Raw genomic sequence first — 15,649 nt, forward strand, 5'->3', positions numbered from 1 at the left:
AGACAGTTTTCCCAGTGGTTAAATCCAAATATGGCAAAAAGGAATGGATGAACGCTGAGCAGTGAGGTCGGGAGAAATTTCTGCATTGTGTACAGCACCTTGATTAGTGGCAGGAAGGTGCTTTATAATACATAAATTGAAATGTTTTCTGAAGGATGGTTTATCAGATCGTGTGCTGGTGCTTTTTGCCTGTGGTAATTGGATCTGAAAGTTTGGTCATGTATGTTTTCTAGGGGTTTGCAGTTGTGATCCATTAGATCAGCCATGGATCATATGTTATATCACAGATCATATCTCCACAATAGGACATTCTGTGTTAAATTGGGGGATGTCTTATCTTCTAGGGAGGGGCTCCGCTGGGGGGTCCCACAGGGATCGATCCTTGGTCCACTTTTGTTTGCCATTTTTCTGCTTCCTCTGGGGTCAATCTTTTGTAAACATGGCTTAGTGTTCCACCTTTATGCTGGCAATTGCCAGATTTACTCTCCATTGTGTCAAGAGAAAGGTCTCTCTATCCAGTGCTTTGTGTTCTGTCTCAATGAAGTGAAGTCTTGGCTGATGGCCAACTATCTGCATTAGAATGAGGGAAAGACAGAGCTAATTGTTTTTCACCCCAACAGCAGGGCTGTGGGTCATTATGTTGACCTCGGCCCTCTTTCTCCCTACTCAAAACCAGTTGTCACTAGTTTGAGGGTGAAAATTGACTCTGGACTTAAATTTGATGCTCATATCAACTCTGTGATCCTGTCCTGTTTGTTTCATCTGATACGCCTTTCAAAAATTAAGCCTATGCTGTCGAGAGCCCACCTGGAGCAGGTACTCCATGCTTTTGTAATTCCTAGGCTTGATTACTGCAACTCTCTACATGCAAGGCTGTGTCAGTCATCACTGTGTCGCCTACAGGTAGTGCACCGCTGCCAGGTTTCTGACTCGGACCAGGAAATGGGACCACATCAGTCCGGTTCTGGCCTCGCTGCACTGGCTTCCGGTCTTTTATAATTCTTGTTTTAAACTCTTGGTTTTTGTTTTCAATGTCTTCCAGGGTGGTTAGGGTGCCCCCGGTGCACCCCCCCCCCCCCCATCTAGCCACGTACCTGAACAGACCTTCTTCATCACGCGCTCTACGCTCTTCTGACCAAGGCCTGCTCGCTGTCCCCCGTTCTAGGTGTTGGACACGTGGGGACCGGGCTTTCTCAGTCCTGGCTCTGTCACTTTGGAACCAGTTGCCACCCTCAGTTAGGCTATCCCCATCTCTGCCGGTTTTTAGGAGTCGCCTGAAAACCCACTTCTTCCGCTTGGCATTCCCTGACCATGTTTGAGGTCAGCCCTCTTTTATGTTTATTTTATTTTCTGTTTTTTTTTTTGCTCACTTTATCCCTTGTTTTATCTATTTGTTTCTACTTCAGTGTTCTAACCCTCTTTGCACTATTTTAATTGCTTTTATTATCTACTTTTTCATTGAAATTTACATTTCTTATGTACTGTGTACAGCACCTTGGGCTCCCTGACAGAAGGCGCTTTATAAATAAAGCTTTGATTGATTGATTGATATACTTCTGAAATGATCTTTATAGAAAAAAATATTTGTTGATACATTTTGCTGTGTAATTGAGTCCGGTAAATTGAACAATTATGAACATAATCACCAGTTTAAAAAAAACTGTCTATAGAACTCTGTTTAACAATTAGGTTTTTGCCCTATAAACCCTCACAAGGACACACACACAGACAGGCAGAAGCCCAAATCTGGAACTGCACTCAGATTCTAAAATGTTTTTCCACAAGATGTGAGCAGCAATGGGATTATGCAACCAGCCTCAACATACACAAGAAACGTCAGAATACCGGCACATACACAATGTAAGACAAGAGTGAACAAAACTAAAAACATTTATGTTTCAAATTTCAAAGAGGAAAATAAATTATAACTATGTAAACAAACTAACTGCACCTCCTTTAAGAAGCATCTTGACCTAAGAAGATTCTAAAGAAGACCTGGGTGGGACCTGCAGCTGTTTTTCCTCCAGCTCCAGAGCCTTGGTGACCCTGGTTTTATTTAAGTTGTATATCTATGTTTCCACACCAAAAATGCTACGTTGCACTTTTACAGCGTTTTTCAAAATAAATGTTTTAGTTATTTTTTTGTTAAGTATACCTTTAGAAGGAGAAAATGAACAGAATCCTCCCAAACTCACTGTGATGTGCACATCAGATACCTAGGTTATCTGGTGAACCTCTTCATTAAAGTGAAATAAATGTTCGTTCATTACTCAGAACTTACGTCCTAAATGTCATAATCAGATACGTTATTTTCTAAAGCACTGGTTTATTGATCTGAATGAAAGTGATAAACTTATCAGCCAGAAACTCCAGTGCAGGATCGGTTCTGCAGCAGCGACCAGGGGGCTGTTACATTTGGCTTCGGCAGAACGTTGATGGTAAAGTTCAGGCAGGCTCTTGTGTAAGATCAACACAACAGCTATTAAATCAGACAACTAAATTTTAAATAATAAAAATGTGCTACATCTTTCTCATATTCTGTTTAACATGTTTGCAGATTTGCTTTACAAAATTAGATTCTGTGAATACTTTTTCAAATCAGTCACCCACTTGAAGAGTTGGTGCACAAATGCAGTTTAGAACTAAACTACATCCCCCTTGATCACTCAGAACAGGAAGTTATGAAACAAAGTCTGACGTTTGACTTGCTTGGGACTGCAGTGTTTCTGTGAGCGGGATAGAGCCCCCAGTGGGATCATGTCTTTAAATGAAAACTGATAACGTCTTTGACCATAAATGATTTTATTCACATAAAGATAATGTTTCATTTTCAGTCCATCTGATTAATAAACTCAATCGTTAGAGGAACAAATGTATAAGCAGACAAGCGACGCCCAAGCGTCAAAGAAAAGAACAGAGACGCTTTCAGATAACACCCCGGGGAAATAGGGTGGGCTAAAGGAAATGTTCAACACTAATAAAGGATTAGAACACTTGAGTTATGAGTTAATGAAAGACATTAGAAAGTCTAATCCCAGCACAGATTATGGTGGATCAGTTAACTCTAATCTGGTTCCACAATCAGAGGAAAAAGCAGCTTAGAGTCTGCCTGTAAAAGATCTACACATTAGTAGCTCAGAGGAAGCACAGAGATGAAGCAGATGGAAAATCCAGCATAAGAATGAAGACAATATGACAAAAGAATTTTGTATTCCCTGAAATATTAACTGATTTTTGCTCCAGAAAACCCCCAAAACCTCCCTTTCATTCAAAGCCAAGTTTAGGATTGTGTCACCCCGACAAGCGCCATTTAAATCCAGTCTTTTCATTTTATTATAAAAACATTTGACCTCTCCCATTGTGTCAACATGAACTGTCCAGCATAAACAGGCAAAAGGGCTGCTTTATAGCTGACAGGTGTGTGTGTGTGTGTGTGTGTGTGTGTGAGAGAGAGAGAGAGAGAGAGAGAGAGAGAGAGAGAGAGAGAGAGAGAGAGAGAGAGAGAGAGAGAGAGAGAGAGAGAGAGAGAGAGAGAGAGAGAGAGAGAGAGAGAGAGAGAGAGAGAGAGAGAGAGAGAGAGAGAGAGAGAGAGAGAGAGAGAGAGAGAGAGAGAGAGAGAGAGAGAGAGAGCGAGAGAGAGAGAGAGAGCGAGAGAGAGAGAGAGAGCGAGAGAGAGAGAGAGAGAGAGAGAGAGAGAGAGAGAGAGAGAGAGAGAGAGAGAGAGAGAGAGAGCGAGAGAGAGAGAGCGAGAGAGAGAGAGAGAGAGAGAGAGATATTCTGGCCTACGGTCAACTTGTATTTGGCCCTTGAGATCAAATACACGTTTAAACTGGCCTGCCAGTGCATTTGCCAAAAAGACTACAAATCCCGATGTGCTTTGCAGAGTTAGCAGGTCGGTTGAAGTGCCCCCCCCCCCCCCCCTTCTGTTTTTCATGTCTAAGTTTTCCATTGAGGAACAACACAAACACATTTTTTCCAGAAGTGGACAGTACTCTTCATCTTCGCCCTCCCAGCAAATGCAACACCAGCTCCTCATCCTCAGCCAGAGAGAGTCCAGTATCCAGAGCAGCATGCTCTTCCTCCAGTTCCTTCTCTTTCTTCCTTTTCTTCAATGTGAGCTCCTTCTCTCCATCTTCTCTGTCTGCTGGATTGTGTCGTCGTTTGGCAGACTTCATCTGCTCCTCCTCTTCCTGATCAGATGACAGCAGCTTATCAGGGTCTGGTAGCGTGGCGGGGTCGAACTCGTCGTCGCTGTGATTGGCCAAGTAAGCCAGGACTTCGTTTTCAGAATCAGACTCATCTCGATGCTTCTTTGACTCTTGGCGGGCGGCCCTGGCCTTCAGTCTCTGCTCCCGGTGTTTGGCCTTCACCTTGCGGCTGTACTCCTGCTTATCAAACTCCTGGTCCTCACGTTTCAGCCTCTCTTTTGCTTTTTCCACATTAATCCCTGAATCCTCGTCCTCTTCCTCCTGGCCTACATCAGTCACTGCTCTCTGCACCGGAGGCCACAACTGCACAGCCTGTCCTTCATCACCAAAAGTCACTTTGGTGTTGACTTTAAAGTTTCTCTTGAGGGCCTTCTTGGCATCACTGTATTTTGTTTCCTTCCCTGTGTTTTTCTTGGAGGCCTCAAAGGCTTCCTCTGCACTCTGCTGGTCTCCAGTCAGATTAAAGACATCCTTTCTTTTGACTGTCAGCAGGTCCAAGTCACGCAGCTCATCATCATCATCATCACTGTTGTCATTTGCACCTAAGAGTGCTGTAGAGCTCTGAACCTCATCTTCACCGACCTCTGAGCTGTCACTGTCCTCCTGAGACGTGTCCCCCTTCAGCTGACTCTTAAAGCTCCTAAGCTCCTCTTCTTCCTCAGACTGCGGCCCTTCTTCTTGGCCTTCTCTCTCTGCCTTTTGAGCCTGGGATTTAAGCAGGAAGCGCACCCTGGGAGCCACGGCGAGGCCCAAGGACACAGCGTACTCCTGTAGCTGGAGTTTAAAAACATCAAACACCTCTTTGTTCTTCATCAGGTAGACTGAGCGCAGGTAGGAAACGAAACATCTCTGGGCCCGCTCCTTCTGCTCCTTCTCCTGGGCCAGAAAGGCTTCCAGCTTTTGCTGGACGTTCTGCACTTTATCTGGGTTCACCTGAGACAGATCAAAACAAACATGCTCAATGTTTTTCTTCAGTTGTTCTCGAGAAAATATGGAGCATTTTCTGCTGATATAATAAAATACAGTGATCCCTCGCTACTTCGCGGTTCGTTTATCGCGGATTCACGACTTCGGATTTTTTCTTTGGAGCCTTATTCAAGGGAAATTCGCCGATTTGCTGCATTTTTCACAGATTCGCGGTATTTTTCTATGCGAAATATCAAGAAATTCCTATTTTTTTCCATCAATTTCATCATAAAATGCACTTTTTGTAACAAAACTATAAAAAACACAAGTAAAAATACAGTACTATGTAAAGGGAGGGTTTTAAACGTCGGAATACTGCATACGTACCTGTTAAATAAATACTGTAAATATGGTGTCCCTACTTCGCGGAATTTCACCTATCGCGGCCAGGTCTGGAACGCATCTACCGCGATAAACGAGGGATCACCTGTACAATGTTACACACCATTATACATCTGCGTTTACCGCACATTAATATGCTGCAATATACAAGCAGTAGAAAATAAAGATGCTTTGTTAGATGTAAACTGCTTCCACACTATGTGTGTGTGTGTGTGTGTGTGAGAGAGAGAGAGAGACCTGGATCTTGCTGATGGGAACCTTCTTCTTCTGAAGCTGTTTCAGCATGGCCGTCTCCTCAGAAGGCAGCAGCAGCAGCAGGGCCTGACCCCCCTCCTTGTATCGGGCGGTCCGGCCCACTCTGTGGATGTAGGTGTCCGAGTCCTCAGGACAGTCAAACTGCAGAACCCAGTGGACTGCTGGGAAGTCCAGGCCTCTAGCGGCTATGTCTGTGGCAAAGAGCACGGCGCTCTGCTTCCTGAGGAAGTCATTGTAGACCTCCACCCGCTTCATCTGGGGCTGTTTCCCATGCAGGGCTAAGATGGGTGTCCCGGGTCTGAGGCGACAGAAGACCCGGAACAGGTACTGGACCTCTTTGCAACAGGAAAAGAACACCATAACCTTTTTTTTAAGGTGGCTTCTGATGAAAGAGAACAGCATGTTGACCTTCTGGTGAAGCTCACACACCATGTAGCTCTGCTCCAGCGTGGCTGGCGTGCTGAACTTTGACCTCTCGTGAACCCAGACGTACTCCGGATCCTTCAGGCTGAGCCGAGCCAAGTCTTTCACAGACTTTGTCTGCGTGGCGGAGAACAGCAGGGTCTGTCTGGTCCTAGGGAGGTTCTCCACTATGGCGTTGAGTGTGTCTGCAAAGCCCATGTCCAGGATGCGGTCTGCCTCGTCCAAAACCAGCATGAGCAGGTTACTGGCATGGAAGGAGGCAGTCTGGTCCAGGTGCTGGAGCAAGCGTCCCGGGGTGCAGATCACGATGTTGGTGCGGGAGATCCTCTCTGATTCGCTCTGGAGGTCTTTGCCACCAATGACGAGCCCAGCAGAGAACTCGTGGTTCTTTCCCACTTTTCGGAGGACTTCAAAGGTCTGATAGGCCAGCTCCCGTGTAGGCGATATAATGAGGGCCCCGAGGCCATCCACGGAGCTCCATTGATTGCGGTACAGACACTCCAGCACTGGGATGAGGAAGGCTAACGTCTTCCCAGAGCCCGTCTTGGCCGCACCGAGGACGTCTCTCCCCCTCAGAGCGAGGCCGATGGTCTGCTTCTGAATCTCGGTGGGCTGTCGGAACTGAGCCTCTTGCAGACCCAGCAAGGTTTTCTTCGAGATGGGGAAGTCCGAGAACTTGAGAACGTCTTTGATGTTGATATTTTCATACCTGTCCACCAGCCGGTTAATGTCGTCCCGCTCCACGCACCACGCCGGCTTCTTGGTCTGCGCTTTGTGCTGCTTCACTCGGGTTTTTGTCTTCATGTACTTCTTCTTCCACCTCGCGAAACCTTTCACAGGATCCACGCTTCTTCCTGCCTTTCTCCCACCAGAGCTCAATCCTTTCCCCTCCATTACTTTAAACAGTACAAGACGTATTTGCGATACAGGCTGCGTTTTCAGCGTGTGCTAGGAAGCAGCTGTGCGTCGCGCATTACATGACGTCGTCACACTGCGACGTATTTTTTTAAATCAAACTTTATTTAAAAACCAATTGAAATCATCTTGAAACGCAACAAGTTCAACGTGAAACCAATCATTTCAAAAAGTCAGTTCTCTAGATGTGAAAACGCCCTGATAATCCAATTTAGACTGAGAGACCATCTAAAGGCTTCATTCATTAGCTGATTAGAGTGTGACACAGTGGGAGTTTGCCCAACCAATCCACATGTGTTTTGTGGATTTGGAGAAGGCTTATGACCGTGTCCCCAGGGGCACCCTGTGGGGGACGCTCCAGGAGTATGGGGTGGGTGGCTTTCTGTTAAGGACCATTCAGTCCCTTTACCAGAGGAGCGTGAGTTTGGTCCGCATAGCCGGTAGTAAGTCGGACCTTTTCCCAGTGAGGGTTGGACTCCGCCAGGGCTGCCCCTTGTCACCGGTTCTGTTCATTACCTTTATGGACAGAATTTCTAGGCGCAGCCGTGGTGTGGAGTGTGTCGAGTTTGGTGGCAGGAGAATCTCGTCTCTGCTTTTTGCGGATGATGTGCTCCAGCTTCATCCAGCTCTGACCTTCAGCTCTTGCTGGGTAGGTTCACAGCCGAGTGTGAAGCGGCTGGGATGAGGATCAGCACCTCCAAATCTGAGACCATGGTTCTCGACCGGAAAAGGGTGGCTTGCCAACTCTCGGGGTCGGGAGAGAGGTACTACCTCAAGAAGAGGAGTTTAAGTATCTCGGGGTCTTGTTCACGAGTGAGGGTAGAAGGGATCGGGGGATCGACAGGCGGATTAGTTCAGCGTCTGCAGTCATGCGGACGCTGAGCCGATCTGTCGTGGTGAAGAGGGAGCTGAGCCAGAAAGCCAGGCTCTCGATTTACCAGTCGATCTACGTTCCAATCCTCACCTATGGTCATGAGCTTTGGGTAATGACCGAAAGAACGAGATCGCGGATACAAGCGGCCAAAATGAGTTTCCTCCGTAGGGTGGCCGGGCTCAGCCTTAGAGATAGGGTGAGGAGCTTGGACATTCGAGAGGGACTCGGAGTGGAACCGCTGCTCCTCCGGATCGAAAGCAGTCAGTTGGGGTGGTTTGGGCATCTGGTCAGGATGCCTCCTGGACGCCTCCCTGGGGAGGTGTTTCGGGCATGTCCTGCCGGCAGGAGGCCCCCGGGTCGACCCAGGACACGTTGGAGAGGTTACATCTCCAATCTGGTCCGGGAACGCCTTGGGGTCCTGCCGGAGGAGCTGGTGGAGGTGGCCGGGGAGAGGACGGTCTGGAGCTCCCTAACTGGGATGCTGCCCCCTCAACCCGGAACCGGATAAGCGGAGGAAGACGACGACGAGTGTGACACATATGGAACCTTTTCACAAAATCCTAACTGAGATTGTGAATGCGGGTTTTTCATAAGCATCAACGTGGAAAATATTCAGTCTTTTGACACCAGTGTTTAGTGAATATTGTTGCACTTTAGTGAGGAAATACTATCTTCAAAAATGGGAAACAACTAAACAGTTAGGCCTACATTCATCAATGTTAAATGAGCTTAAGGTATACTTTTCAACTAACTGCAAAAAATGATGCTGAAATCTAGAAAATGTCTCTTTTTATTTCCCATTTTGTAGTTGCATTGTTGTTGGTGGTGATGGCTTAAATTAGTATTTTTCGGGTTGAAATGAGCAAATGATTTGACTTCAGTTCAATTCAATTCAAATTTATAATGGTTCTGTTGTTTGTTCCCTCCTGATTTAGTTTCAGTTCCACATTCTTCTTTCAATGGTTTCTTAAACTAGCGGCTTGAAGACTTTCTCCGTCTTGAAAAAACTGCAAAAATGTTTGTGTTTAGAAGTTCCTCAAACATTCATCGGGCTTTTCACCACATTTATCAATATTTTATAAACCGTTTCTAACGGATTAAATTGGGAGGCGGCACCACTTCCGGAATGAAAGGGGACGGTTGCCGGAAACGTCTTAATTTTGGTGTCAAAATAAAGTACAAATAAAACCTTACATCAACCAAAATGATAAATGACCCGCGCCTTTCATAGTCAGGGGACGCCAAAGCGCTTTACACTACAGTGTATCATCCATCCATCCATTCATTCATACACCAATTCATACGCTTACATTGAGAGTTTTGTAAAAAAGAAAAAAGAAAAGAAAAATATATATAACTACAAAAATAGCTAAAGTTTTTAATCACCGGTTGTGAGAAAAAAGCGTACCAGTACACCTTGTTGTAAACCTACAAAACATTTCTCAAAATGTTAATGTCTGACAAAGTTTGCTGACGAAGTAATTCGAAATATCTTGAAAATGCACAGTCCTACTCTGAAAATGAGGAAAAGACGGTTCTAGTCGGCGTCGTTTTATTTTGAAACGTTCTACCGGAAACTCAGAGGAGCGGATCATGGTGATACACCGTGCGAGCAGATTGTAAACAAGTGTTAAAAAGGGTGTTTTTTTAAAAAACTCAAATTAAAGAAAATAATCAGCTCCGTCCGTAGACCAGCTGACCCCCCGCCGACTCCATGCCGAGGCTATGGCAGACAGACTGGAAAATGAGGTAACATTCATGACTAGATAAAACAGGAAATTACTTTTTCACCATGTTCTATGCAGAAATGAACAACTCCGGTTTAATGTGAACCCCGTGCTGGAGGGTCACATACTTTCTGGAGCATTTAGCACCAACTGCAGCTCAGTGGGACACTGGTGAGGTTTTTCAACCAAGCTGGTTCCAGAGTTGGTTCTGTGCCAGCGCCTGAACGGTTCCTTGGTTTTCAACAGCCAAAGCACCAGTTTTGTGGTTCTGAACCGGTGCCGAACCTAGCACCAACTCTTAGCTGAACAAGAGATGGTGGTGGTTATCTAGCCCTTAGTGCAATTTTCTGTAAACATATTCTTATACACATTTTTATCATAAATTTAGCTATACATGACTTTATTGTTCTTCCTTTAACTGTATAGCACTTTTTCTTATGAAAAATGTTTTAAATAAAAGTTTTCCAGTACTGTTCCACAATGTAGTGCTATATTCTAAATAGGAAGATACATTTACACGTGAACATATGCCTAGGTACATGCCAATTTTATATTTGTACACACAAGCACACATACAGTACATACATCTGTGTAAACACACACACACACACACACACACACAACAAAAATATAAACTCAACACCTTTGTTTCTGCTCCGATTTTTCATGAGATGGACTTAAAGATCTAAAATTCATTCCAGATACACAATATTACCATTTCTCTCAAACATTGTTCACAAATCAGTCTAAATTTGTGATAATGAGCACTTCTGCTTTGCTGAGATAATCCATCCCACCTCACCGGTGTGCCACATCAAGATGCTAATCACACATCATGAGTAGTGCACAGGTGTACCTTATACTGCCCACAATAAAAGGCCACCCTGGAATGTGCAGTTTTGTCTCACAGCAAAATGTCACAGATGCCACAAGCACTGAGGGAGCGTGCAATTGGCATGCTGACAGCAGGAATGTCAACCAGATCGGTTGTTCGTGCATTGAATGTTCATTTCTCCACCATAAGCTGTCTCCAAAGGCGGCAGTACATCCAACCGGCCTCACAACCGCAGATGACATGTAACCACACCAGCCCAGGACCTCCACATCCAGCAGGTTCACCTCCAAGATCGTCTGAGACCAGCCACTCAGACAGCTGCTGAAACAATTGGTTTGCATAACCAAGCAATTTCTGCACAAACTGTCAGGAACTGTCTCAAGGAAGCTCAACTGCATGCTCGTCATCCTCATCGGGGTCTTGACCTGACTCCAGCTCGTCGCCGTAACAGACTTGAGTGGGAAAATGCTCGCATTCGATGGCGTCTGGCACGTTGGAGAGGTGTTCTCTTCACGGATGAATCTCGGTTTACATTGTTCAGGGCAGATGGCAGACAGAGTGTGTGACGTCGTGTGGGTGAGCGCTTTGCTGATGTCAATGTTGTGGATCGAGTGGCCCATGGTGGTGGTGGGGTTATGGTATGGGCAGGCATCTGTTATGGATGAAGAACACAGGTGCATTTTATTGATGGCATTTTGAATGCACAGAGATACCGTGATGAGATCCTGAGGCCCATTGTTGTGCCGTACATCCATTAACATCACCTCATGTTTCAGCAAGATAATGCACGGCCCCATGTTGCAAGGATCTGTACACAATTCTTGGTAGCTGAAAATGTCCCAGTTCTTGCATAGCCAGCATACTCACCGGACATGTCACCTGTTGAGCATGTTTGGGATGTGCTTGACCGGCGTATATGACAGCGTGTACCAGTTCCCACTAATATCCAACAACTTCACGCAGCCATTGAAGAGGAGTGGACCAACATTCCACAGACCACAATTGACAATCTGATAAACTCTATGCGAAGAAGATGTGTTGCACTGCATGAGGCAAATGGTGGTCACACCAGATTCTGACCGGTTCTGAGTTCTCAGACCCCCAATAAAGCAAAAAACTGCACATTTCAGGGTGGCCTTTTATTGTGGGCAGTATAAGGTACACCTGTGCACTACTCATGATGTCAGATCAGGATCTTGATGTGGCACACCTGTGAGGTGGGATGGATTATCTCAGCAAAGCACAGGTGCTCATTATCACACATTTAGACTGATTTGTGAACAATGTTTGAGAGAAATTGTAATATTGTGTATCTGGAATGAATTTTAGATCTTTGAGTCCATCTCATGAAAAATCGGAGCAGAAACAAAGGTGTTGCATTTATATTTTTGTTGAGCGTACATCAACATATCCTTGTGTGTGTGTGTGTGTGTGTGTGTGTGTGTGTGTGTGTGTGTGTGTGTGTATATATATATATATATATACACACACACACACACACACACACACACACACACACACACACACACACACACACACACACACACACACACACACACACACACACAAGGATGTGTTTTATATGTTTGCATGTGTTGTAAATTAGAAGTCAAGAATGACGAGCTTTCTAATCTAAGGGGTAGTAATTTTTTTTTTGAAAGCTGTGAATCCAACTGAGGTGACAAAAGTTGCAGTTCCACTCTCATCCGCTAGGGGCTGGCACCAGAAGTGAGCAAGGCCAACGATGAGCCCCCCATTTAAGGTTCTCCCAGGCATTCAGGGTTTCCCCCGTCCAAACACAAGCTTGTATTATGAAGGTGTGATTGCATCCACTGGATGGCCAAGCTTGTAATCTCAACCCAGTGCTGCAACTGATCCAATAAGATTTTGTGATCGATTGTGGCAGATTCAGTAAAAGTAGGACGGCAGCATTGCCCGCATCACGATGTAAAAAGATGCTGTTTAGAACCATCAGAAGAGTGCTTACAGTGTTTTGCCGTGGCCTAAACCTCGACTGAAATGTTTCCATAAAATCTTTATCAGTCGTAAAATTAAGGAGCTGTGTATACACAACCTTTTCACGTATATTTGAGATAAATGGACTCTTAGAGATAGGTCTGTAGTTAGCTAGAATGCAGTTAAATTCTGAGGTTTTCATGGATTTCTAAATCATCTGGATCATCTCTAGGCTTTTCAGACCTGGACTAGATTGTTCTAGAGTCTCAAAGCAAAATTGTTGGAATGTTTTGTGATTGTGAAATCTTTATTGGATTTTTTTAGTGCTCAAATGAGACACCTTATTGATTTTGTTTTGTGTTTCTTATCTTAAACAAACTTTCAATAAGAATTTTAGAAAATAAACAGTCCAGGGTGTGCACACTGACAGAGGCAAAGCTGCCGCTGAATCCTCAAACCTAATCTTTTGTGTAGCTCGCTGTGTAGAGTTAACATGTTACTAAGGCAGTTTAATTTCACTTAACTTTAACAAAACCTAATAAATCAAGGGTTCTTAAACGTAGAACCTACTTGTTCCTCATGTGTGGCTGATTTCACATAAAGATCCAGTTTTATTGCAGCGCTGCCTTGCAGCAAGATCATTGCTGGTTAGAATCCTGTCTGCATGGGGTTAGCCTGTTCTCCCTATGCTAGTGTGGTAAAGTCTTATTATGATCATGGATCAAATGCTGGTGAAGGCTCTCAGTAATCCAGGTCATCGTAGGGGGTCAAAAGAAGTCCAGTTGCCTTCATTCGAATCCCTTTGGATTAGCATGAGTCAAAATAAACAAGACACAGATTGTTTGAGTTATCTCATCCTTTTAGCTTGTATAGCATTAGAAATTCCTCTGTGTACCACCAGAGGGAGAGGGGTGGGGTAATATAATATCACATTTGTTTACAGCAGAAGTATTTCCTGCTCTGTTTTTACTCTAAGGTAGAGGAGGCGGACCAGATCTACCTGCTCATGAAGGAGGACTACCGGATCTCTAGAAATGTGCGCCTGGCGTGGTTCCTCGGTAAACTCAACCATGTGATCTGGCCAGCCTCGATGCCTGAAGTGGTGAGTTATAGGGATGTAAGAAAATATCGATGTGGTAATATATCGTGAACATTTTTTCATGTGATATTACATCTATAATCAAAAGTCGTGTATCTAATTTTTGGAAGATTTTACATGCAAACATTTGTGGATTTTCTTTTCTTTTGGTGCAATTTTAACACGGCTGCTAGTTGGCAGCAGTGTTCGATGGTTTTTTTTTTCAACACTGAACTGTAAATCCCTCTGTTATGGTTCAGATACCTCGTGTCACCATTACACATCCATAGTGAGTTAACAGTACCGCTAAAATGGTTATTTGGGTTTAACTCCCATCTGCAATGTCTGTTTTGTTTTGTGAAACGCTTAAAGTTTTAAACTCTGCTTGAAAACATCCTAACTGATGATACTTCTAGAAAACACCACTCACCACGCGGGCCTTTGGCTGTGGCAGTGCTAAGTAGCAACTTTTGTTTTGGGAAATGTTCTTCCTTTGTTTTTCTTTTTCTTTTTTTTCAGATTGAAGGCATACACTTTTTTTGAACATTTACAATTTTCACCAGACAAAACAACCAAACCACAGCCCCATCCCCACCCGCCCAGTTACACTGAATCCGCTTAAAAAATACGTAAACAGGTTCCATCATGACTCCAATACAAGACACACAAGTTTACACAAGAAATAAAAGAAATAATCACAAAATATATCGAACGGTACATTGTTAAAATATGACATCTCCTCATTTGACCCACTCCATGGGGAGAGGTGAGCTGCAGCTGTGCGCTCTGGGACTATTTGGTGGTTAAACCCTCAATCCAAGCCCTTAAAGCTGAGTGTCAAGCAGGGAGGCATTGGGTCCCACTTTTAAAGTCTTTGATATGACCCGACAGGGATTTGAACCTCGATCTCCCAGTCCCAGGGCAGACGCTCTTACCACTAGGCCACTGAGATGGTTTCATGTTGGCTACCGTCACCAGCAGTGTGGGAAATGTGTGATTTCTTATAAATCAATTGAACGAGCTTGAAGCACAGTAAAATTGTCCTTTTCTGCAATGTTGTTCAACAGAATAAAAACAATAAATAACTGGTATTAACAAGTTGAGACTCGGTAAATGCTGACCATGTTTCACGATGCTGCCTTTTACGCCTCTCCTCCAGCTGAGCTCGGGAAACGAGCTGGATCTGCTGAGTGCCTTACCTAAAGGATGGCAGCCAGAGAGCCCCCCCAGCACACACCCGTGTGTTCTAATGCCATCTACCCGGGCTACCTTTCTGGCTCGCAGGTACCGCTTCATCATCGAGCTGGACCTCAGCCCCTCCACAGGAATTGTGGTAAGACCATAGACCAGCGGTTCCTAACCTGGGGGTCCCGACCCCCACAAGGGGGCGCCAAAGCCTCTCAGTGGGTCGCCAGGACCTCTCCACTTTAAGGGGTTAAAACTTAAATTATTACTTGTTTATAGCCTACATTTTGCTCACATTTTTTTCATGAGTGAAAAGTTTACTGATATTAAGACAGGAAATAATTAGTACAGAAAGAGTAACACACTTTTAAGAACATTTTGCTCAGCTCGCTGTTTTATTTTCAAGTGTCAAAAGTTCATTAAAGATAAGACTGGTTGATTAATCACAGCCTTTACAGTAAATAATCTAGTATAAACAGTAATATACACATTTAAGTACATTTTGCTCAGTGTATTTTTTATGTGTCAAACGTTTATTGAAAGGAATGATTGAATTATCAGTGTTTACAAGAAACAATGTGTTCAGAAAAGTAAAACAAACTGTCAAGCACATTATGCTCTGTTTGGTTTTGTTAATAACTTTGTTCTGTACTGGAGCCTACTATTACTGTTATCTATTGAATCAAAGCATATTAAAATGTGCTTGAACAATTTTATCATTTCTTAATAATGTTTGTACTGGAAGAGAGAATGGGAGGGGATCGTCAAAAATTTTACTGGTAAAAAACGGGGTCCCTTGGGAAAAAGGTTGGGAACCACTGCCATAGACCAGATGAAGACCGACCAGGTGGCTCTGGCTTCTACTCTTACAGAAAAGTTAGGTTC

The 15,649-nt window shown here is 44.3% G+C and overlaps 2 protein-coding genes across 7 annotated transcripts in view; one reads left to right on the forward strand and one right to left on the reverse strand.

The window, feature by feature from the left end:
• Window positions 1–3,895: 3,895 nt before the first annotated feature.
• Window positions 3,896–7,183, reverse strand: ddx10 (DEAD (Asp-Glu-Ala-Asp) box polypeptide 10). Its single transcript, XM_015962237.3, has 2 exons — window positions 5,754–7,183; window positions 3,896–5,141 (listed from the first exon to the last, which is right to left on the reverse strand). The coding sequence occupies exons 1-2, from the start codon at window positions 7,086–7,088 to the stop codon at window positions 3,996–3,998; spliced, it is 2,481 nt and encodes an 826-aa protein (XP_015817723.3). The 5' UTR covers window positions 7,089–7,183; the 3' UTR covers window positions 3,896–3,995.
• Window positions 7,184–9,554: 2,371 nt separating this feature from the next.
• Window positions 9,555–15,649, forward strand: part of szt2 (SZT2 subunit of KICSTOR complex) — a 93,186-nt gene continuing 87,091 nt past the window's right edge. For all 6 annotated transcript variants that reach the window (XM_015962238.3, XM_015962242.3, XM_015962240.3 and 3 more), the window contains exons 1-3: window positions 9,555–9,732; window positions 13,478–13,603; window positions 14,739–14,912. In XM_015962238.3, the coding sequence (XP_015817724.1) occupies window positions 9,709–9,732; window positions 13,478–13,603; window positions 14,739–14,912 (324 nt within the window). In that variant the 5' untranslated portion in view covers window positions 9,555–9,708. The remainder of the gene's footprint in view (window positions 9,733–13,477; window positions 13,604–14,738; window positions 14,913–15,649) is intronic.

The sequence above is a fragment of the Nothobranchius furzeri genome, chromosome 16 (genome assembly GCF_043380555.1).
Source record: "Nothobranchius furzeri strain GRZ-AD chromosome 16, NfurGRZ-RIMD1, whole genome shotgun sequence".
Taxonomy (NCBI): domain Eukaryota; kingdom Metazoa; phylum Chordata; class Actinopteri; order Cyprinodontiformes; family Nothobranchiidae; genus Nothobranchius; species Nothobranchius furzeri.